General features: G+C 50.5%; 1 protein-coding gene across 2 annotated transcripts in view; it reads right to left on the reverse strand.

Annotated features, from left to right (window-relative positions):
• The window catches only part of Tcof1 (Treacher Collins-Franceschetti syndrome 1), a 31,446-nt gene that overhangs the window by 2,604 nt on the left and 5,311 nt on the right, over positions 1-23,531 (reverse strand). The window contains exons 5-20 of one of the 2 annotated variants that reach the window (XM_013025576.1): positions 22,154-22,360; positions 21,815-22,030; positions 21,296-21,514; positions 17,790-17,921; positions 17,478-17,621; positions 17,164-17,364; positions 16,851-17,048; positions 16,536-16,736; positions 16,217-16,420; positions 13,658-13,762; positions 8,780-8,966; positions 7,083-7,204; positions 4,895-5,102; positions 4,119-4,201; positions 3,490-3,667; positions 1,515-2,054 (exon numbers count right to left, since the gene is read on the reverse strand). In XM_013025576.1, coding sequence (XP_012881030.1) covers positions 1,515-2,054; positions 3,490-3,667; positions 4,119-4,201; positions 4,895-5,102; positions 7,083-7,204; positions 8,780-8,966; positions 13,658-13,762; positions 16,217-16,420; positions 16,536-16,736; positions 16,851-17,048; positions 17,164-17,364; positions 17,478-17,621; positions 17,790-17,921; positions 21,296-21,514; positions 21,815-22,030; positions 22,154-22,360 — 3,145 coding nt within the window. Of the gene's footprint in view, positions 1-1,439; positions 2,055-3,489; positions 3,668-4,118; positions 4,244-4,894; positions 5,103-7,082; positions 7,205-8,779; positions 8,967-13,657; positions 13,763-16,216; positions 16,421-16,535; positions 16,737-16,850; positions 17,049-17,163; positions 17,365-17,477; positions 17,622-17,789; positions 17,922-21,295; positions 21,515-21,814; positions 22,031-22,153; positions 22,361-23,531 lie in introns of those variants that run through there. The other variant, XM_013025577.1, reaches the window with a different exon arrangement.

The following is a 23,531-nucleotide window of genomic DNA, read 5'->3' on the forward strand; positions in this document are numbered from 1 at the left end:
TCTACCACTGAGCCAACTTCCCAGCCCCTCTATTTTTCTTTAGTCTTCCTACCCAACTCCAAGTGGTGGGGCCTGAAGCATAAGAGACATGTGCTCTACCACTGAGCCATAACTTTAGCCTTTTTTTGGGGGGGTCATACTATGTAGTTCTAAGCTGTCCTGGAATTGCTTATTCTTCTATCCCAAGGGTTGGGATTACAGGTGTTCCGCCAGGTCCAGGAAATCAGCTGTTTTTTTTTTTTTGCCAGTCGTGAGGCTTGAACTCTGGGCATGGGCGCTGTCCCTCAGCTCTTCAGCTCAAGGCTAGCACTCTACCGCTTGACCCACAGTGTCACTTCTGGTTTTCTGAGTGATTTATTGGAGATAAGAGTCTCACCGAGTCTCTTCCCTGGGCTGGTTTGAACAGCGATCCTCAGATCTGAGCCTCCTGAGTTGCTAGGATCAGAGGCATGAAACCACCGGAGCCCGGCCAACTCAGCTGAATTTTAAATGAAAACTCTCTTGTCAGGAGCTGGTGGTTCATCAGGAGACTAGCTACTCAGGAGGCTGAGATCTGAGGATCACTGTTCAAAGCTGGCCTGGGCAGGAAGAGACTCATTGCCAATTAACTATCAAAAATGCCAGAAGTGGAGCTGTGGCTCAAGTGGCAGAGTGCTAGCCTTGAGCAAAAGCAGCTCAGGGACAGCACCCAAACCCAAGTTCAAGTCCCAGGACAGGCATACACGCAACACACGCACATACATGTGTGTACACACACACACACACACACACACACACACACACACACACTAAAACTTCAACACATTTAAAGATGACAGTGGGAATCCAGTCAAGTTCTGTATGCCAAGGGGTGATGGCAGCCCCACTGTGAGGGTGGCCCCAGCAGCTAGGCTCTGTGCTCTGCAGCAATTAGGCACCAGGCATCTATAGGCATACCTGCCTTGGCAAACTCAGAGCAGTGCTCAGGAGGACTAGGTTAGGGGATGGCTCTGCCTAGTAAAAGCAGCTTTTCTCCTCTGAGCCTTTTCCCACATGGAAAATGAGAATGAAATACCCACTTCTGTTACAGGGCTGGTAGAAGGAAGTCAGAAGTCCTACTACATGTAGATTCTAGCACAGCCACAGAGCTCTGTAAAAGGCTGTTATTTAGGAGAAACAAGTCTAGAGAGAAGATGAGGCTTGGTCAGGGGTTCTGGTCCATTCAGCACCTACAGAACTGAAAGGAAAAGCAGGCACCACCAAGATTTGCTTGCTACGTTGGGTTAGAGGCAGAGGAGCTACTTTTCCCCAGCCTTGAGCCCAGGGCTGAAAGTGGATGTGATTGCTGAATGGGCTCCAGAGGCAGAGCACACAGTGTGGGCCTAGGTGCCCCTCATCTACTCTTGGTTTTGCCACTAGCTGCCCCAGGACCCTAGACAACTACCTCTGAGTCTCTTATTCTGCATGGGGATCATGCCACTGAATGTGGTCCCTAGCCGCCCTCAGTGCGCACCAGGGGATGTGATGTCACTTACTCTTATTGGATTTCTTCTTTTCTTTCTTGCTCTTTGAGTTCATTTCATCATCACCCTCAGCCTTCACCATCCCCAGCTTCCCTTCAAGCTTGTCTTTGGCCCCTGGGGAGCCAGGAGGTCCCTTCCCCTTCTTCTCTTTGATGTCACCACTCCCTTTGTCCTTCTTTGCTTTCTTTTTGGAAGTCCTGGAGATCTTTTCTGGGGAAACAGTACCCTCTCCACCTTCTCCAGCTGTTGACTGCTTCTTCTTGCTCTTGGGGGGCCCGGAGGCTGACTGGTCCCCTGACAACTTCCGCTTCCGGCTCTTCTTGCTACTCTCTTTAGTGGTGTCTGTGACCTTCTTCCTTTCTTGCTCTAGCAGCTGTGTCAGGACCTTCACCACTGACGCCTGCACCTGAGCCTCACTCAGGGGCCAGGGCTGGCCCAGCAGGTGCTGGGTGATGCTGCTCTGAAGCGCCTGCGTGGATGCTGCCAAGCCCATGGCTCCCTTCTTGGGCTTCCGGGGCTTCCGAGGTATGCCTGAGGCAGCATCTTTTCTACCTGCGGAGAGGCCTGGGGTCACAAGTCTGCGAGTTGGGAGACAGATCTACAAGCTGAGGGGGTGACAGGGAAGACTATTTCTCTAACAACAGAACAGATGGGGCGAGTAAGGGTCCTCTCTGATCTCAATTCACAACACCTCAGACCTTACTCCTAACTTAAAGCTCTTCTTTGTCTTTGTCTTCATGCCAATACCCCACTCAAGTTCCAGATGAGGATGGAGAATGGATAAAGGATGTTAAACTAGAGGCCTGCACCCAACAGGGAGATGCCAGGTCAGACAGGAGGAGGAATTCCTGCTGGCAGTACTGGGAGACAGGAGACAGGCTTGATGTGGTATCCCACCTTACTGGGATAACAGTCAGGTACTAGCTCTTCTTGGGGGCTTTGTCTTTGAGCGTGAACTGAGGAGCTAGATAAATACTGAGGTCCCTTATTATAAGCCACAGACTCAGACATTCAGCTCATCAGCTTTGATGCACAGTGAGTCCTTGCCCTTCCTGACCAGGGCTCCCAGCAGCCCGGGGGAGTGCTGGGCTGGGGTGTGCTGTGCACACACGTGGTGTCTGACTAAGCAGGTTTACTGCCTGCCAGAGTGACTTCTGGTGCTGCCTTTGTTTAGAATTTTCCACGCCTCTGCTTGCCTTTGATAATTGTGTGCTGACTACACGTGTAAAAAAAAAAAAAAAAACCTTCCACAGCCCCCTCTAAAATGTCTCCTTGTCACACCCGCCTCTCATGTAAAGAAAAAAGATGGTGAAGAAAGTGAGCAATGATTCCACCCCTGGCTCCGAGCAGGGAAGCTGCAGCTGATACTGGGGCTGCCACTGCTTCACTTCCCAGGTCACCTGGGATGGTCACCCCCCTTTTCAGGGCTACATGAAGCTTCTAATGGTGGGCCCTACAAGGGGCTCAGGTTGGGATGTGGAGGTGCTCACCTCAAGAGTCCAAATGGGCACTCCATGCCACATGAGGCTGGGGGCCATGCAGAGAACTTGACAGTGCCTGCTCCCACCACCTCCCCATGCCATTTGCCTATTTTCTGAGCACCATGCCTTGATATGACCTAACGTAGCCCCCTGACTCATGGTTAGGACACAGGGGTCCAGGGTGGCCAGAGGCTTGTTCAGGCTTCAAAGTAAGTCAAAGCAGCCCTGGGGTCAGTCCATTGACCAGGATCTCCTGAGATTTGTTACCTCTGAATCTTGACTTCTACACTGTGAGTCTATTTGTGAGGAAGTCAGCTGGGATTGCTGGAGAAAGTCAAGGCCTACTCCACAAGTCTAAGACAATTGTTCTATAATCACTCACAGCTGCACCAGCTTTCTGGGGCTGGACAAAACTGGATCCCCAGAATCCAACTCCCATAAAGGACCTTATGGATGGGACACGGTGGCCCATGGCCTTGTTCTCGGTCCTGTTGCCCTTGACTCACCTGCTTTAGGGGACATGATGCCTGCTGTGTGTTGGGAGTCTGCTTCCGGCTTCCCATCTGGGTCATCTTTGGCCAAAGCAGAGGGAATGGAGGGATTTGGGTCTGGCTTAGGAGTGGCCTTTGAAGCTTGGGAATTGGCCAGGGTCAGCCCGGGACTCGCATAACCTGAGAGGAGAGACTGAAGAAGCCCAGTGTAAAAGAGGCTGTGGGCCCGCCCATCCGGGGCCCGATACATACTCATGGCCTGTGGTGAGGAAAGCAGCCCTGGAGGCTCTGGATCAAGCTGACCCTGTCCATGCAAAGCAGGCGGCACTGACACCGGAGAGGGGCTTAGCCCTGCAAATGTGCCTCCTGAACCATTTTCATTAGTACTTATTTTAGGCACATTTGAAAAGGAAATTTCTTTTTTTTTTCTTTGAAAAGGAAATTTCTCATTACTGATGCAAATGGAAAATCACTAGAGTTGGGAGTAACCAAAGAAGAGTTCTGTTAAGGCATGTTTCTGTTTGGGCATGACTTAGTGTCAAGGTAAATCTTTCCACAGACTGGAAGGAAGGTTAATTACTGTGGACCTTGTGGGGAGGACGATGCCTCAGGTGAAGGATGTCCTAGCCCCTACTGGAAGTTACCTGTGAAGGTGCTACTATCTCATCCTCGCTGGAATCAGATGTGGTCTCCTCCACCAGGGTCTCTCTCTTGGTCAGAGCTGAACCTACCAAAGAAGCAAAGGTCTCCTGTTGGGAGTCCTGGGGTCCTGTCAGCCAGGCACGAAGAGTTACAGGTGGGCCTGTGCTGCACCAGTCTTCTGCCCAAGCCTCCTATTGCCTCCATCAACACTAGCCACAGCAGTGGCTCAATGGTAGAGTGCTTGCCTTACAAGCATGAAGCCCTGGGTTTGATTCCTCAGCACCACTAGTGCTCTATCACTTGAGCCACAGCTCCACTTGTGGTTTTTTTGGTGGTTAGTTGGAGAAAAGAATTTCATGGACTTACTGCCCAGACTGGCTTTGAGCCACATCTTCAGATTTTAACCTCCTGAGTAGCTGAAATTACAGGTATGAGGCACCGGAACCTGGCAGTTTTCATTTCTAATTCCCAAGCCTTTTGGTTACCTCTAAGGTGGATATGTACCCTAGGGACCCGGGGGAATTCAATAAAGAGAGCCAAAAATACCCACTAAGCTGCCAGTGGGTCAAAGGCAGAATCATTTGGATGAACTTCCTCATGGAGTTGTAAAAGTGAGTAAACTGGAGCCCAGTATGGGATGTTGTGATCAAGTCCTCTGATGAGGTTGGGAAACAGAGCTGAGACCAGAGTTCTTACCAGGCTACATCTCATGCTCTCCTCTCTCCTCCAGTAACTCTACCTGGCTTTGGGGCTAACATGGCCATCTGGGGTTCCTTACCATCCTGCTTGCACTCTGAAGAGGTGCTGCTGCCATTATTGCTGTTATCTGGGCTCTTGAGGGTTTTGGCTTTGGGGTAGCCCAAGGGAGTGCTTGTGGCCTGCTGGCCCCCGGGAAGCTTGGGTTTTCTGAGCTTCTTGGTCACTTGGGCCTGGACAGGGGTGCTCTGGGGAGATGTCACAGGGAGAGCTCCCACGGCATTACCAACCTAAATTGGCAAAAAGAGTGTAAGGGAAATCAAGGTGAGAGGGGGCTGGTGTTTGCCCAGCACAACAGGGATGGCCCCATGCAGGAAGCTCCACACAAATGGCCTCGTGTGAGGCTTCCCACCATTCTCAGGTGAACACTCTCCAGTTCCTTCCTGCACACAGGATGCCAAGAGAGCTAAAGGCAAGGACTGGTGCTAGAGCACAGGCCATGTGGTGGAGCTGAAATGTAAACCACACCTCTCGGAGCAGAGCTGGGTGAGTTGGGTTCCCTCATCTCCCCAAGCTCACCCTACTCGATGACTAGGTCCGGGAAGGAGACTGAGCCTCACTGGCTTTCTAGGTCAGGACCTTCAGGGTGGCCTGTGTCAGTGGGAGGGATGCCTGGTTCTTCTTTGTCACTTGGACAGTGACAGGCAACCTTGAGACCATGGGTTCTTAGAATGCTACCTCCTATGCCATGACAGCATAGAGTAAGGATTTAGGAGCAATCAAAGGTCAACACTGCCACTTAAAATAGAATACACGTGACAGGACTCAGGAGATAATGAATCACCATGTTCTCAAAGAGCAGAGAGAGCTCCTGGGCCAGGGCAGAGACTGGAAGTCCAGCACTCGGCTGGTGCCTTTCCTGGGCATGTGTACTCCCTCCCTTATGTCCCCCAACAGCCATGTAAAGAACCTGGATGACCTTTCTAAGCCTCCCATGGGACTTCCTATGCCACACAGCCTATCACCGCCTGGCCCTGCCCCTTACCACCTCATCCTGTTGGTGAGGTCCCCTCGCCCTACTTGAGTCCCCTGAGTTTCTGGTACCTGCTGGCTTCCTAAGTGCAGGACATTCCCTGCCCCTCCTTCCTAAAGCAGGTCACCCCATTTTTCTCTGCTAACTTCCTTCACAGCACCTAGCAGCTGGTGAAGACCACTTATATCTGCTTTCCTTGATGAATGGCTTGGGAGCTCCATGAGGGAACGATTCTCCCTGCCTTGTTCCTAAATGGTGCCTGGCAGGGGCAGATGTGGAATTTCTGGGTACAGTGACCACAGTCAAGCAATCCACTCAGCATCCACACTACATAAGCTCTTGGGCTGTAGTCTGTTCATGCACCTGGGTGGCACACCAGTCCCTTCAAGCTACAGATACCCAACTCCCCAGCACCACTGCTTGCTCAGAAGGAATGGTATACAGGGGTCTCCTCCCTTTACATGAGATGGGAGGACAAACTCAGAAGGCAGAGAGCATGGAATAGGAGTTAGAACCTGGGTGCTGACCTTGTCTAATCCTGACCAAGCCTTGGGTGGGGTATCCTGTTTTGTTTTTTTTCCCCTGGTGTTAGTCCTGGGACTTGAACTCAGGGCCTGGGTGCTGTCCTTGACCTTATTTTTGCTCAAGGCTAGCGCTCTACCACTTGGGCCACAGCTCCACTTCTGGCTTTTCTGATTGTTTAGTGGATTTTGCTGCCCACCTGGCTTCAAACCACAACCCTCTGATCTTACTCTTCTGAGTAGCTAGAATTATAGGCATGAGCCACCAGTGCCAGGCTGTGCTCAGTTTTATTAACAATAGGTTATTAACTTACTCTGTTGGTTTTAGATTTAGGAAGGGCCAAAAAAAAAATGCAGTGAAAATAGGGAGAGTTGGGAAGAACACGCACTGAATGCTAAAACAGGGCAACTATTGCTCATGGCATTTCAAAGCTATGGGGGAGGGGGAAGAACACAAAACCTAGCATGCACACTGGAAAAGCTGATGGGGGAAAGTGCTCCCAAAGCGCAGCAGGCTCCTGGGGCGAGTTCCCAGGCGGCTGCTCCTGACAGTGTAAAGCTGGCTTGGAAGCCTGGCATCGGGGCAGTGGCCTGAAGCCCACAATGACTGCCTCCAGCTGGCAGTAACTGTCAGTGGCAGCAAACACTGTGCTATTCGCTGGCACCTGCCAAGGTAGTGGAGAGTGGGGCCCATACCACTCCCTTAGCTGTTGTACCTGAGTGGTGGCCGCCTCCTGTTTCTTGCCTTTTGGTACCCAACTAGATTCCTTGTTGCTGCCAACTCTGGGAGCTGCCTTTGTGGGAACAGCAGGCATAGTCTCCCCCTTGGTTTCACCAGCTGAAAGGAGGAGAGGAGCACATCAGGACACAGAAGCGACCTGGACCCCCCAGCTGGGTGTTACCCAATCACCAGCCCTGACCAGGGACCTGGTACTATGCCCAGGGATCACACAGGAGAGCTGGTTCACCCCTCTCCCCAAGCTCCCAGGCAGGAGCTGTTGCTTTATCAATTGGTAAGGCTCAGGGATAACAAATGGTTCCAGGTCTTCTCAGCACCTCTCTTCTCAGCAGGGCAGGCCAGCACTCCTGAGCCACATGCCACAAGTGCCACACTCCTCTCAGTTCAGACATCCTTTCTAAGAACCAGCAGGGAGAGGTGCACAGGGTTGGACACATCCCCTGTCACAGCCCTAAAAGACTCTTCATGTCTCCAATGCAGTAGCAGTACTGGCTGAATGAACTATGGTACTACTTTGCAGCCAATAGGATTCACGTTTCAAATGTGTAACACGAAACCTCCAGTGTTCTAATACGTGTGCTCAACAGTACTCCAATACATCTGTTGATGAGGACAGGGTACTGGGTGCAGGACGAGCTCAATGTAAAAACACCCAAGTGTATCTTATATTTTCATGAAAGTCAGTGAGTATAATTGTCAGCAGCATTATATGAAGGAAGGGGATTATAGTATTTTTTCTTTGGTGACCCTTTCTTTTCTTTTCTCTTGGTTGTTGTGAGGCTTGAACTAAGGGCTAGGGTGCTGTCCCTGAGCTCTTTTGCTCAAAGCTAGTGCTCTACTACTTGAGCTACAGTACCGGTGCCACTTCTAATTTTCTAGTGGTTAACTGGAGACAGAGTCTCATGGACTTTCCTGCCTGGGCTGGCTTTGAACAGTGATTCTCAGATCTCAGCCTCCTGAGTAGTAGGATTATAGGCGTGAGCCACCAGTGCCTGGCTGTATTTCTCATCTTCAAGCACTAGTTCTTGATTAACATGTTATAATAAGAGCAATACCAACAACTTTTTGCTATTATTGACAGTGTAAGAATCTCGGAACTTTCCCTCTCACCCTCCCTCCACAGTACTGTGCTTTAAAATCAGGGCCTTGCACTTGCTTGGCTGGTGCTCTACCACTTGAGCTATGCCACCAGTCCTGCTTTTTATGGGTTATTTTTAAGAGGCTGGCTCTGCACCATGATCCTCTAGGTCATGGTAGCTAAGACTGATTAGAGGCATGAGCCACTGGTGCCTGGCTTGGTTCTTGTGCTGATGGATGAATTCCCCCTGCAATATCTCGGCTTAGGATCAGCCTAATTCTCTTCACATGCCCCTAGCCAGTTATATGTTCTTCCTTAGACTCTAGGGTTCTAGTCCCTGCAGCCTCCAGATACTGTGCTGGACTCCATGCTTGGAGCTGGCAGAGACCCAAATCTTCCAGAACAAGGTCTCAGTCAGCCCCCATCAGAATGCTCCTGTAGAACCCTGAGCCCTGGCCCCCGTGGCACTGTGCTAGGCCACTCAGCCAGAGGCCTGTTCTGTCTCATCTCAAGGGGCAGCAGTGGCGGCAGCCCTTCCCAGCTGAGCCTGGCAGGAGCAGCAAGGCTGTCACAAGAGGCGCTGTGACCTGGCTCACCAGTGGAGGACTGTGTGGCAGGGATCACATTGTCATCGTCCTCACTCTCGGAGGAAGAACATTCGGTGGAGCTGTCCGAGGCCCGGGTCTTCCTTGGGGTGCTTGCGGCCCGGGATTGTGTGGGGGTAGCAGCTGGGCCAGCTGGACTACGATTAGGGTCGACAAAAATCAGAGGGGGTTTAATCACCTTGAAAAACAAAAACAAAACACCCCCCAGTGATTAAAGGCTTGGCCAAAACAAGGGGAAGTGGGTAGAGGACCTCAGGAACACCTAGGCAGAGGTCTTTCTAGCTGGCCCTCTCCATCCCTTTCCACCCTAGGTACCTGCCAAGATCTAGTACACCACCTCATAGCTCCCAGAAGCCCAACTGACCCCCATGCTAAGCACCCGAGAGCAGCAGGGTCATCTCTACTGAAGAGATAGGTGTCAAAGCCACAAACAAGTCCAGAGAGGAGAGAGGTGCCAAGGTCACATGGCCTTCTAGAAGCAAGGCCATGATCAGAATGCCAATTTAATTTTCTTTCTTCTGGCTGATTTTATTGATGGTCCCCTAATGAGGGGCTGTAAAATCAGCAGTCTGGCTGTAAGGTAGGACTTCCCTGGGGAGGTGTTTGCAGTTTCACTGCCCTACTCGAGACTTGGAGGCGGCATTCAGCCCCACTAACCTGGTTTCTTCAACACAAGCAAACAGGGAAGAACCCATAGATTAAGACTGAAGGGCTCAGTAAACAAACACAGTGCATGACCCTGATTTGGACTCTTACTATTTAAATACATTAGATATAAAAATAGCATTCATGAGATAACTGGGGAAATAAGACTGCCATTATTTTAGGTGTGATATTATATTATTGTGGTTATGATTAAAATTTTAAAAAGAATAACAATAAAAAAAAAGAGTCCTTACCATTTTGGGTCAAGGTGCAAAGTGCAATCTTGGTGGATGAAATGGAAGATCTAAGATCAGCTTCAAAGCAAGCCAAGAATGCTGGGGATGTGAGGGTAGGGTGTATATGTAACAAGCCTACTCAGTAATATGTGACTGAGGAGGCTAGGAATAGGGTATAGATTTTTTTTTTTTTGGTGGGTTGTGGGGCTTGAACTCGGGCTGGGCACTATCCCTGAGCTGTATTCAGCTCAAGGCGAGCACTCTACCACTTGAGCCACAGGGCCCCTTCCGGTTTTCTTGTGATTAATTTGAGATAAGAGTCGCATGGACTTTCCTGCCCAGGCTGGCTTTGAACTATGATCTTCAGATCTCAGCCTCTGGAGTAACTAGGATTATAGGTATAAGCCACAGGCACCTGTCTAGATTCTTTGTATTATCTTTTTTTTTTTTTTAAAACCAGTCTTGGGACTTCACCTCAGGTGCTGTACCTGAGCTTATTTTGCTCAAGGCTAGCACTCTACCACTTGAGTCACTTCCGGCTTTTTCTGTTTATGTGGTACTGAGGAATCGAACCTAGGGCTTCATGCATGCTAGGCAAGCACTCCACCAGTAAGCCACATTCCCATTCCCCCTTTCCCCCCCACAAAAAAAGATAGGGTCTCTAATGCCGGACGCTGGTGGCTCATGCCTGTAATCCTAGCTACTCAGGAGGCTGAGACCTGAGGATTGTAGTTCAAAGTAACCCGGCAGGAAGGGTCCCGAGACTCTTATCTCCAATAAACCACTCAGAAAACCAGAAGTGACCCAGTGGCTCCAGTGGTAGAGCACTAATTTGAGCTCAAGAGCTGAGGGACAGCATTCAGGCCCAGAGTTCAAGCCCCATGATTGCCAAAAGATAAAAAAAGATAGGGTCCCTATGGAGCTCAGACTGGCCTTAAATTTGTGATCCTCCTGCCTCAGCCCTCTGAGCACTGGGATTACAGGTGTCCACCATAATGCCCAGTATCATTTGATCTTGAGAAGTTCTTTGTACTTCCCAATTCTTACTGGTAAGAGAAAAGGAAAGGAGCAAGAGTAGCTCCTTATCATTGGACAAATTCATCTGGCTAGGAACCCCTTTGTCTGGAATGTAACACTACATCCCAGAGGATTACAGGACTGTTTCCTTCTCCAATCTCCCAGCTAGTGAGACCCACGTGTAGCTCTACTGAGCCAGGGGGGCTCTACCCCTAAAATGCCAGAGCTGGCTGAAGTCTATTCACTTCCTGGCCAGTGTGTGTGTGTGTGTGGGGGGGAAGGGACAAAAGACAGGAGGGCTGCCTAAGAACCTGGAGGCAATCAGGGCTAGGTCTCTGCCACTTTGCTCTAGCCACCTCCTGGGTATCCATCATCCCCAAGGGCTATGGAAAGAAAGGTAAAGCAATAAAGCAAAGCAGAACACTACCCATTGGGGGGTGGAGGCTCTGTTGGGCTTAGGCCCTTCCTACCCCTGCCAAATAGCCTCCCCCACAGCCACTCTGATCTGCTACTTCCAGAGCCTTTCTTCCCACGAGATGAGAAGGAGAAGGATGGAAAGTGGGAGAAGGCTTGCAGTGGAGGGAGAGGATCTATATATATGAGAGAAGACAGAGGAACAGATTGTCGGGGACCAAGAGAGGCAGCGAACCCACTGAGGCAAACAATAGCGTCTCAGGATGTTAAAAGCAGCTCAGCAGCACAAGCCTCCTCCTCACTCCACCTGCCCACGCCACCCTATCCCAGCCGCAGGGCAGTAGCAGGGAGCTGATGCGGGGGCCTGGATATAGAGGGTGGGCTGGGACAGGGGTAGGGGAAGAGGGGCTGCAGGGAGCAATGATCAGGTCTATAGGCTGTGTCGCCTCACTTTTGTTCCCACCTCTGTCACGATTGCTTTGTGGTTACGCCCTCTGACTCCTGGAGTCTCAGTTTCCCAACTGTTGGAAGGGCCACCAAAAATTCCTCCCTGGGCCTGCTCGATGCAGGGGAAACAGCACATAGGGGTGCACCTCTATCTAGAATTGAAGCAGTCGAGCCAATCAGCGAGCCTTTGGCTTCTTCCCTGTGGGCTCCAGGCACTGAGGACCCAGAAGGGATCCACGACACCCCTGCCATCCATGGTGCCTCTTTCTAGAAAGGGTTGCACGGTGTTCAGGTGGTGCTGAAGGCCCTGACTGTCAATCCTCGGTTTGTTTTCTTACTATTTCTCTCTTCTTTCAGATGCAATCTCAAACTGGGAGGGCTTTTGGTTTGGGCAGTGATATAAGGGGGACTTTAAAATAATTAAAAACTATGTATTTGTGGTTTCAGACATAGTGATGATATATTGTACTAATTGTTGATAGATATATAAGCATTATAATATATATATTTCCTAATCCACTCCAGTTTGCAAAGTACTCTGGCCTGAGCCAGTGTCTATTCATGCCCTGCAGCCAGGGACTCAACGACCACCCCGACACCCAGCCCTTTCTCCCACTCATGGGCTAATGAGGAAAATGGCACAGGAGACTAAGGTAGGTGGGTCAAAAACCCAGGCTAGCATGGGCTACACATTGAGAGAGAAATTTTGTCAGTAGAGAAATGCTGGATAATAATGACAGCGATCACAATTACGGAGGTGGGCACTGAGGAGCTAGAACTCCTCCAGTTAGGAGAGGACAGTCTCAAGCTCTACCCCTCTTCCCTGAATCCTCCCTGGAGAATTCTAGCTGCTGGCTTTTTTCCCAACTGTTTAAAAACTTTCTTTTTTAAAATAGGGACTCAGTACTAGTGCAGCAATTGACTGGTTCAGCTTAAGCATGGTGTTCCTTTTAATTGTGTTAACCCGCCCCCACAGAGAAAGGTGAGGCAGCACCCCTCTCCCTTCCAGCTGTGTGGAACACCTCAGAAGGTGCCTGATTAGGATTCCACAGAGAGCAGGAAGGCAAAGACAAAGGCTGAGCCCCAGAGAGGGAGTGTAAAGGCAGCAAGGCAGGGATGAGTGTATGCATCCTGACTGGGTTCAAAAAGGTGCTGGGGCAGAACTCTCCTCTTCTCTGAACCTCACTCCTCAGAACAAGAACAAAAAAAGGAGGTTCCCACAGGTTCTCTGGGCTCAACACAGTGCTTGGCACCTAGGGAGTGTGTTCATCATCCTCTGTAGCTTGCGCTACTGAGATGGGCATTTGAGTGCACCAACCCTGGGTACACGAGCAGCACTGGACCTGCTTGATGGACTGACAAGAACATGGCACACATGGTGGAGGTGATGGGAAAAACCCCTGCAAGTGTGGGGCTACAAGATGCCAGCACCATGTGAGGGTCTAGCCAAAGGGCTGAGGACTGAGGAGGTTGTTCTTACCAGAAAGGCCTAGGTTCACCAACACTGCATGCCACACAAGAGATGAGCCTCTGAAGGCAGAGCAAAGGCAGTCTTGACCACACCTTTAGGGACCCAGAACTAGGAGAGTGGCAGAACCTTTGAGGTGCCTCGGATACTCAGGCACAATCTCAGGCGAGGCCCACAGTGAAGCCTCTTGATCCCCAACAGGAAACAGGAAGACATAGGGATCTGGGAGCAGTGTGTGTGCTCCCTCAGCATGTCACTTCAGTTCACACACAGAGCTCAAGCCTGACCTTCAAATGGGCAATATCAGCTGGCTCCTGACAACAGGCACTCCTGCTCAGGTGAGGACAGTGACAGGATCTGAGATGCTTAAATCCATACATAAACACCACAGTGACCCTACTTTACAGCTCAAACACCCCAGTGTGGAGGAGGCTGGCCCAGGATGGAGGAGTTGGGGTGTGGAGATGGGCTTGACCCTGCCCCAATGGTCAACTACGCAGACCAGTGTGCTGAGAGAGTAAAGAGCTCCAGAATTGTGGAATGCGGTCTTGAATATTGAGATTCCTCCGAGGAAGATCTCCCCCTGCCCTCTCTGAGCCCCTAGCTTGACTCTGAGCCGTGTCTGGAGAAGGCACAGCCTACCTGGCTGCACGGTAGCTCCTCATCACTGCTATCTGTGGACTCCTCTGTGTCCTGCGTGGGGGCTGAGGTCAGCGTCTTGCTTTTGGCAGTGTTTGAAGTACCATCCTTCAGAGAAGACAAGATTCAACAGAATATGACGGGGGAACGTTAGCTGAGGAAGTGCAACCAGTGAGCATGCTGCCTATCATGACCACAGCCAATGGAAACACACCCCCACTTGGCTTTCTGATTCTAATCTGTACATGTCATTTCTATTTTTAAAAACTTCTTTTTTTTTTGTGGTACCAGCTTTGTGCTTGCTAGTTAGACATTTTACTGCTGAGCCATACTTCTAGCCCTTTTTAGAGGCGGCGGCTACTTTTGATAAGGGTCTTCCTTCCTAGCCAGGAATGCACTTGAACCAGGATCTGCCCATCAGAGCTGGGAGAAAAGGCATGTGCTACCACACCAGCCTATTTCATCGTGATGGAGTTTCACAGATTTTTTTTCTGCCCAGGCTGGCCTGGAAATGTAATCCTCCCGATTTCAGCTAGGATGACAGGTATGTGCCACTGTGCCCAGCTATTGGTTCAGAAAGGTTCTTGTAAACTTTTTTACTCTGACATCCTTCCAATCTCAGCTTCCCAAGTAGCTGGGATTATAGGTGTGAGCCACTTGCCAGACTTATTTCTGAGCGTGTGTGTGTTTGTATGTGTGAGTATATGCTGATCCTGGGGCTTGAACACTCTACCACTTCAGCCACAGCTCTACTTCTGGCATTTTAGTTTATTGGAGATAACAGTTTCACAGACTTTCCTGCCAGAGCTGGCTTCACTGTGATCCTCAGATCTCAGCCTTCTGAGTAGCCATGATTACTGGCGTGAGCACCTGGCTTCATTTCCTAATTTTTAATTGGGCAACCACAATGTACACTGTTGACCAACCCCCAACAACTCTGCCCTGCAACCTTCCTTTCTTTCATATTCCCAGACCTATTCTGGTGTTTCTCACATGCTCTGGAGGAGGGGCAGGGAATTCCAGCCTGAGATATGGAAAGGCCTGTAAGGTAGTGCTATAGTTCTATGGTTACTAAAGTGGGTGGAGCTGAGAGATGGAAGAAATCCAGGTTACCATGGATGCCAGGCTGCTGAAGGACTAGTCTTTGCAGTAGCCAACCTCTGGGCCTGGTACTCTGCTCTGCCCACCTGTATCCTCCATACTGTGGTACTTTCTGATATAGCACCCCACTGAAACCTTAACATAACAGCTATCCAGATTGAGCACATGGCTCAGTCTGGAATTTATGCCCTTAACATTTCCACTAGTAGCTCGGCGGCAGGGGCTCATGCCTGCAATCCTAGCTACTCAGGCCAAGATCTGAGGATCACGGTTTAAAGCCAGCTCTGGCAGGAAAGTCCATGTGACTCTTATCTCCAGTAAACCAGGAAAATTGGAAGTGGCATTGTGGCTCAAGTGATAAGAGTGCTCACTTTGAGCTGAAGAGCTGAGGGACAGCGCCCAGGCACAGAGTTCAAGCCCCACAACCGACAAAAAAAAATATAGCTTCCAGTAGTGTGCAACCAGCAGGATGCTGCCTGTGCTGACCACCGCCAACCCATGTGTACACACTGCTCTGTGAGGTGCTTATCTCCACCTGGGTCTTGTGAATACCCAGCTTTCCTTCAATCTCAGCATCATCACCGAGCTGCACCCCCAGCCTGCATCTCCATTCTCAGTGCTTACATTTATGTATGAAAAAAACAGAACAAACCTAAGAGGGGGTAGAGTCTGGTGTGGGGTAGGGACTTTGGCTTCTTTTAGAAATGCAAGATCTAGAGCTGGAGGCATGATCAACTTATAGAACACCTTTATCCAGCAAATACAAGGCTCTGAGTTCAAACTCCAATACGTATTAAACTCCTGTATCACAAACAAAAAAAGAAGAAATGGAAGATCTACCTATAACAAGGACACATTTCTATAAGGTCTCAAATGGCTGAACCTGAAAGCCACTATCCACCTCGTTTCCCCTAGCTGCCGCCTCCACCACTTATCACTGTATTCATTACATGCTTGAGTCCAACTGGAATTTGTCACCCTGGACATAGCCAGTTCTGCTGCCTGCTGTAGGCAGAGGAGAGGAAAACTTCTCAAAAAGAGGTTCTCCTTCTTCCCTTCCTTCCTTCCCACTGCCTGGATGCCACACTAAGCTAGATCAGACCCCTGGGAGCACCTGCCTCTGTGGGCCCAGAGGAAGGAGTTCCCTACCTCCTCACAGCCTAAGGCCCCTGCATGGTGGTCCCAGATTTCTTATTCTAACAGGGGTAACTTTGGAGGTTATGATTGAAGTTGGCAAGAGCTAGCCTTGACTGCATGGGGCAGCTCCATCCTAGTGCTGACAAAGCCCCGCTGGTTATGGGGTGCCAAGGATGGCCTTTATCGGACCAGGTGAGGGGCTACAGGTTCCACCTGAGACAAGGAGGCCAGAAGTGGGGCCAAATTCATCCGTGCTTCCTTCCTATATGGTCCTATAGTCATAATTTAAATAACATGTAGGTTGTGGTGGCTTGAAGGCCTCACCTGGACTGGGGTCACAGCTGCTGGCGTCTCATCACTCTGTGACTCCTCGCTGCTGTTGTCGGAGTCTTCCTCTAGCTTCCCAGTCTGGGCCTGGGCAGCTGCAGGTCCCGTCTTCCCAGTGGGTGCTGGAGGGGCTTTCTTGGAGGACTCTTTAGTAGGGACTGAGATAGTGCTCACCTGAGCTGTCTTAGCTGAGGGCTTTATCTGTAGTGAAAATGAGGAAGTAGAGAGAGCTGCAAGGTAGGTAGGCAAGAACTAGAAAAGCTGAGCCCTATACAGTGAGTGCTCAAGGCACACATATAGCTTTCCCTGGGCCTACCTGGGCTGGTGCTGTCTCCTCTTCACTATCAGACTCCTCGCTGCTGCTGTTGTCGGAATCTTCCTCTAGCTTCCCAGTCTGGGTATGGGCAGCTGCAGGCCCCGTCTTCCCAGAGGGTGCTGGAGGGCTTGTTTTCTTTGAGGATCCCTTGGTAGGGGCTGAAGTGGTGCTGACCTGAGCTGACTTAGCTGAGGGCTTTATCTGCAGTGAAAATGAGGAGGTAGAGAGAGCTGGAAGGTGGGTAGGCAAGAGCCAGAAAATGTAGGCCCTACACAGTGGGGCCCAAGGCACACATATAGCTTTCCCTGGGCCTACCTGGGCTGGTGCTGTCTCCTCTTCACTATCAGACTCCTCGCTGCTGCTGTTGTTGGAGTCTTCCTCTAGCTTCTCAGTCTGGGCCTGGGCAGCTGCAGATCCTGTCTTCCCAGTGGATGCTGGAGGGGCTTTCTTGGAGGACTCTTTAGTAGGGGCTGAGATAGTGCTGACCTGAGCTGTCTTAGCTGAGGGCTTTATCTGCAGTGAAAATGAGGAAATAGAGAGAGCTGGAAGGTAGGTAAGCAAGAACCGGAAAAGCTAGGCCCTACACAGTGAGGGCCCAAGGAACATGTATAGCTCTCCCTGGGCCTACCTGGGCTGGTGCTGCCTCCTCCTCACTATCAGACTCCTCGCTGCTGCTGTCGTCGTCGGAGTCTTCCCCTGGCTTCCCAGCCTGGGCCGGGGCAGCTGCAGGCCCCGTCTTCCCAGTGAGTGCTGGAGGGGCTTTCTTGGAGGACTCTTTAGTAGGGGCAGAGATAGTGCTCACCTGAGCTGTCTTAGCTGAGGGCTTTGTCTGCAGTGAAAATGAGTGAAAGGGAATAGCGAGAGGGTGGGTATGCAGGAGCCAGGAGCTGAGCCCTACAGAAAGGGGGACCAAGGCACACTTGTGGTTTTCCCTGGGCCTACCTGGGCTGGTGCTGCCTCCTCCTCGCTGTCTGATTCCTTGCTGCTGCTCTCTGAGTCCTCTTCTGCCTCTACAATGGACCCCTTCTGTGCCTGACCCCTTGGAGTGATGGTGCTATTCTGAGGGGCTCTTGCAGGTGGCTTTTCCTACAATGGGAGGGGTAAAGGCACTGGAGGAGGAAGGGGAAAGCGTGGTTCTTCTGGATTAAGCTCCCACTGCATTGTGTGATGGGTGATCATGAGGCTGCTCTGGCCACACATAGCCTGGTCCAGCTACGTCACTGTTGGGGGTGGGGTCCCTTCTGCCCCACTTACCTTGGCTGGGGTGACCTGTCTTGCTTGGGCAACTGTAGTGGCCACCTTCCCAGGAGCCACCCCCTTGACTGAAGGTGCCTTTGTGGAAGCTGGACTGGCTTTGGCCTCAGAGGCTTTCCCCAAGGGCTTGGTCTGGAGGAACAGAAGGGAATTAGAGAAGAGATAAAGTGAGAGTAGCAATCTGGGGAGCCAAGAACACCCATTCTGTAGTCAGATCTACACTAAAGCTAGGATTCTGGCTCCTTCATCTAACAACTGTGTAAACTGGAGTAAATCATCTGATCATTTCTTTTTTTTGGCCAGTCCTGGGGCTTGAACTCAGGGCCTGGGCACTGTCCTTGAGTTTCTTTTGCTCAAGGTTACCACTACCACTTGAGCCACAGTGCTGCTTCCAGCCTTTTCTGTTTATGTGGTGCTGAGGAATCGAACCCAGGGCTTCACACATGCTAGGCAAGCACTCTACCACTGAGCCATGTTCCCAGCTCATCTGATCATTTCATCCTCTGTAACATGAGCCTAGTAACAAGGCTCACCTATAGCATTTTTTTTTTTTTTTGGTGTTGGTATAGAGACTTGAACTTAGGGCCCTAGGTGCTGTTTCTTAGTTTTTGAGATCAAGGCTGTAGCTCTACCACTTGAGGCATAACTCCACTTTTGGCTCTTTGTTGGTTAGCTAAAGATAATGGTCTCGTAAACTTTCCTGCCTGGGCTGGCTTTAAACTGTGATCCTCAAGATATCAGCCTCCTGAGAGGCTAGGATGACAGGTGTGAGCCACTAGAGCCCAGCTACCTGTAGGATTACTGTGAGACTTCAATAGGAGTTTTAGTACTTAAACCTAGTAACAGGTATGCTATATGCTCAAATTCACCACTATAATGAAGTTACCCAGAATAAAGGTGTTTCTAGGCTCCCTTCTAGTTTGATGTCCATGTCATTAAATTCAGGTCAAGACAATCTAAGTTAAAAGCCATAAAGATAGAAATACATTTCTCCCTCCTCTGGGATGGGATGCTAAGGTAACAGCTAGAATTCAGACAGCTATCTTAAGTCTATGAGGCAGGAGCTAAGAGCAAGACAGAAAAACACTGCAAATTTTCTTCTGCTTAAACGTAATCTTAAGTGATATCCAGAGAACTGTAATGCCTGACAGTCTTCAGTGAATACAGGTAAGAGAGATAAGCACAACCAAGAGGGAACTATGAGGAATAAGCACTCTGCAGGATCAGATAGCAAGCCGGCTGCTGAGAGATGGCATGCAGAATCTGCAGCATCTCAAGGCCATGCCTCACAGGGATGCCATATGGCTAGTGCCAGAAGACATCCCACCCTAGCACCTCTCATCTGCAAGGTGAAGTCAAGACTCAAACGTTCCAGCTGAGAGCTCATCAGAACAGCATTTGCTACATTAAGGGGCTCAGGAGACAGAAAATAGACACATTCTTTCACAGATGGGAGAAAATCAAAGTCATGAAGCCCACCTTGATCCAATAAGCCAATGGAAAATAGGACCAAAGCCACAGAGCATGTTCTCCAACCACAGTGCAGCTAAATTAGAAATCAACAATAGAAAGGCACCTGGGTAATCCTAGATTATCTGGAAATTAAACAACTCATTTCTAAATAAATCATGGTTCAGAGAATAAAAATAAAACAGCCTCCTCAAGGTAGAGGTGGGTGGCTCAGGTGGGAAGACAAATACTCCAGTGACCTACACAGTGACATCCTTTGCAGAGCTGGGCCTGGCATGTGTTTGCAGTCTGAGAAGAAGGGAAGTCTTCCCAGTAAGACTACACAGCTTAAACCCCAGAAGAAGAATCTTCTGTGACCTACGGTGTCACAAGATAATAGCAAGATGGGGAAGCAAAGATCCTGAGAAAGATGTTCTGTAGTACAGAGATGTTCTGTAGTACAGGGGGAAAAAAGGATCAATCCAGGTCTGAGTGGTTATTGAAAAAAGAAAGTGGTAACTAAAGTAGTAAACAAGTGATAGATGGGGAGAGGCAACATCTTCATTTTCTCTTGATCTCCCAGGGTGGGAAGTCTGAATCCTGGCTGTTGCACATCAAGCCGGGCCATTCCTCAGGGGATAAATGGTCCAGAGATCATCAGACATAGGTCCCTGACTCGTGTGCATAGTCTCACCCAACGTGGGAGAGCTCATTTCTAGGGTAGAGAAAACAATCAAAGCCCTGGTAGACCTTTTAGGTAGCTCCAGAGAGTCTGCTTCCGGCCCTGCCATACACACCACACAGGCACTGGCAAATCAGGCTTCCTTCTCTGCCTAGTCTCTGCCTCCTGGGAGACTTTCAAACTGGATTGGCTACCAGTCTTCCTGAAAAGCCCTAGGTGACTACCTGTTTCATTCAGCAAGCCTCACTGCACACTTTGATCCAGTGGAACAACCTACACATACTTACATGGCTACTTGGTAGGCCTTCCTTCTTTTTTGGTCTGTCATGGGGCTTGAACTCCAGGCCTGGGCACCATCCCTCAGCTCTTCAGCTCAAGGCTAGTGCTCTACCACTTGAGTCACAGCACCACTTCCAGTTTTCTGGTGGTTAATTGGAGATAATAGTCTCAAGGGGACTTTCCTGCCTGGGCTGGCTTTAAACCGTGATCCTTAGATTCTCAGCCTCCTGGTAGATAGGATTACAGGCATGAGCACCAGTACCCTGACAGTACCTAGCAGTGACTGAGCAAAGCGTGTGTGTGAACTCAACAGGGCTATGGAGGAGACCCTGGAGCTTGGCTGGGTGGAAAACAAAAGCGGAGAGGGAGGCTGTCCAGAGGCTTCTGAACACCCAACAGCAGGAGTGGTAGCCTGGCCTGCCTCCCTCAGGGCCTCACCAGTGCTGGGGCCACAGCTGCCTCCTCACAGCTGGACTCTTTCTTGCTGCTCTCAGAGTCTTCAGAAACCTTTGCTCTGAACTGGGCAACTGTAGGCCCCGTCTTCCCAGGGCATGCTAGAGTGATTCCCTGTCCTGAGGCAGCTCTCCCTTGGGAGTCCTTTCCCCATATACTTTCCCTGGGATAAATAGTGGAAAAGAGGGGGTCTACAGGAGCCTAGGGAAGCTAGGCAGACTGGTGCAGAGGTGGCTGGGCAAATTCAGGAGTAATCTCCTGGCCCTTTGCCTCCTCACTTCTGAAAGGACATTCCCAGGGCCTCTGGAGATATGAGTTTACAGCAAGAGATGAGGGCAGGCTGCAATCACATCCTGCAATCCAGGGGGCTAGGGTGCTAGCTTATATGGGGGCCACCTGGCAGATCTTAGGGTAACAAGGGCACCTCTCCAGGGAAAAGCCTTGATCTGGGTTTTCAAAGCTGGTTTTGTCCACAGGGAGGCAAACAGCTGAAGGTACATAAATTTGGAAGCCCCATCTGTTCTAGGGTGCAGGCCCCCGCTGTCCTTCCCCACATCCTGACCCAGGGGCAGACTCCTTGCTGCTGGCCTGACATGAGGGCAACCAGGGTAAGGCCACCTAGCTGCCTTCTGTCCCATCTCACCTGAGCTCGAGTCACCACTGCCGCCGCTGCCTCCTCTTCCTCACTGTCTGAGGAGTCCTCGCTGCTCTCGGAGTCTTCCTCCTTGGACTTTTCAGCCTTGACATGGGTGGTTCTGGGCCCTGTCTTCTGAGGGGACACTGGGGCAGTTCCTTTCCCCAAGGAACCCTTGGCAGGATCTGAGGCAGGTCTGATCGGGAGGTTCTTCCCTGAGGGTTGTGCCTGGAGTGAGACAAATAGGGAGAGAGAGCTCAAGGAAGGATGTTTCCAGACCAGAGACCAAGACAGCCACCAGTCCCAGTGCAAAGGAGCCAGGGCTTAGGGCCCCTCTCCCCTTTGTGGGAGTCTGATGCTGGGCGCAAAAATCTGGAATGGGCCTCACTTGGGCTGGGGTTGCCTCCCCTTTACCATCCTCTTCCTTTGCATTAATGTTCTAAGTCCTTCTACCTTTTCTTCCCACAGGAATTACTGTAGTCTTCCTAAGACCCTTCTTGGCAGAGTATGGTATCTCCCCAGCCTCACCTGAGCGGGGCTCACAGCTGCTGGTGCTTCCACTTCACTGTCAGACTCCTCTTCGCTGCTGCTGTCTGAGTCCTCCTGCTTTCCTACCTGGACCCGGGTCTGGGTCACTGCAGGTCCTATCTTTGTAGGGGCCACTGGAGGTGCTCGTTTCTGGGGAGACTCCTTGGTAGGCACCGAGGCTGCTCTGACCTGAGCTGTCTTTACTGAGGGTTTTGCCTGTCATGAGAAATGGGAGTGAGCCACAGGCTGGGGATGAGTACACCTCATAGCACAGATGGCACTACCCAGGGCGAGGACCCTGGGAGCCCAGGGCTGCAGGGGACTCCCTGCGGACCTCACCTGAAGTGGGGTAATGATTACTGGCATCTCTTCATCACTGTCAGACTCCTCCTCACTGCTGCTCTTGGCATCCTGCTCAGGCCTTCCTTTCGTGGCTTGGGTAGCCAAGGCCCCTGTCTTTCCAGGGGTCACTGGAGAAGTCCATTTTGCAGGCGTCTGCTTGGCCGAGGCTGAAGCAGCTCTAACTTGGGGAACTTTCTCAGAGCCCTTTACGTAGTAAAGGAGAAAGAGTGGTTTATTCCCATGATGCCTTCAGGAGAAAGCTTGGAGACCCTCTAGGGCTTCCCCCTGACCATGACTATGCTCATCTCCAGGTGCATCTATGATCAACACTGATCAGGCTTTATCCCTTACCTGAGGTCTTCAAGGTCCCTGCTCTACTTCACAACCCTGCAAGGACCCAGTAGACACTTTACATGGCAGATGTCATTCTGCTCTGAATTATTGTGTACTGCTCCATACCCAGGGCGGTGATAGCTGGTCGGTCCCTTGCTGGAAGCCCCAGTGTCTATCTGACTAGGCCGGGGAAAGGAATGGGAGGACACGCTAGAGAACAATGGAATCTGAGCTATGGCAAGCAAGAGACAGTTTGAGTTGGCCTGTAATCCTAGCTACTTTGGAAGCTGAGATCTGAGGATCTCCTAAGGCAGAAAAGTCCATGAGCCTCTTATCTCCAATTAACCACCAAAAAGGCAGAAGTAGAGCTATGTCTCAAGTGGTAAAGCACTAGCCTTGGGTGAAAGCACCAAGCAAGAGCCAGAGGCTCTTAATTCAAACCCCATTGAACTTGTATACACACACACACACACACACACACACACACACACATGCGCGCGCACATGCATGCATGCTGCAGTCTCAATGTGGAGGGATGGTTGTTTGAGGCCCTTGACCCCAGAAACCTGTCCTTAGCTTCTTAGGGCAAGAAATCAGCCTGGCCTCTTCTCTGGCAGGATCAGCCACATGCCATCTTCCCAGAATGGTTCTGGGATTCAGCCTTGAACCAATCTTTCCCAGAAAGTGGCAACTAACATCTAAGAACTTTCTCACACATACTTTGCTTGATTTGCTTTTTTTCAAATTCTAAACCAAAATGGAGAACACAGAGTTTTTGTGAAAGTTCATGTGGGTTCCTTCTGAAAAGTAGATACTCACACTGCTAGCCTCTAACCATAGCAAAACTACCCTGAGCCTCCACTCTGCCCTGACACGCAGGCCTTTATTTTTATTTTATTTTTTTGTCGGTCGTGGGGCTTGAACTCTGGGCCTGGGTGCTGTCCCTCAGCTCTTCGGCTCAAGGGTAGCGCTCTACCACTTGACCCACAGTGCTGCTTCCAGCCTTTTCTGTTTATGTGGTGCTGAGGAATCGAACCCAGGG

Source organism: Dipodomys ordii, unplaced genomic scaffold (genome assembly GCF_000151885.1).
Source record: "Dipodomys ordii isolate 6190 unplaced genomic scaffold, Dord_2.0 Scaffold85, whole genome shotgun sequence".
In the NCBI taxonomy this organism is placed as follows: Eukaryota; Metazoa; Chordata; class Mammalia; order Rodentia; family Heteromyidae; genus Dipodomys; species Dipodomys ordii.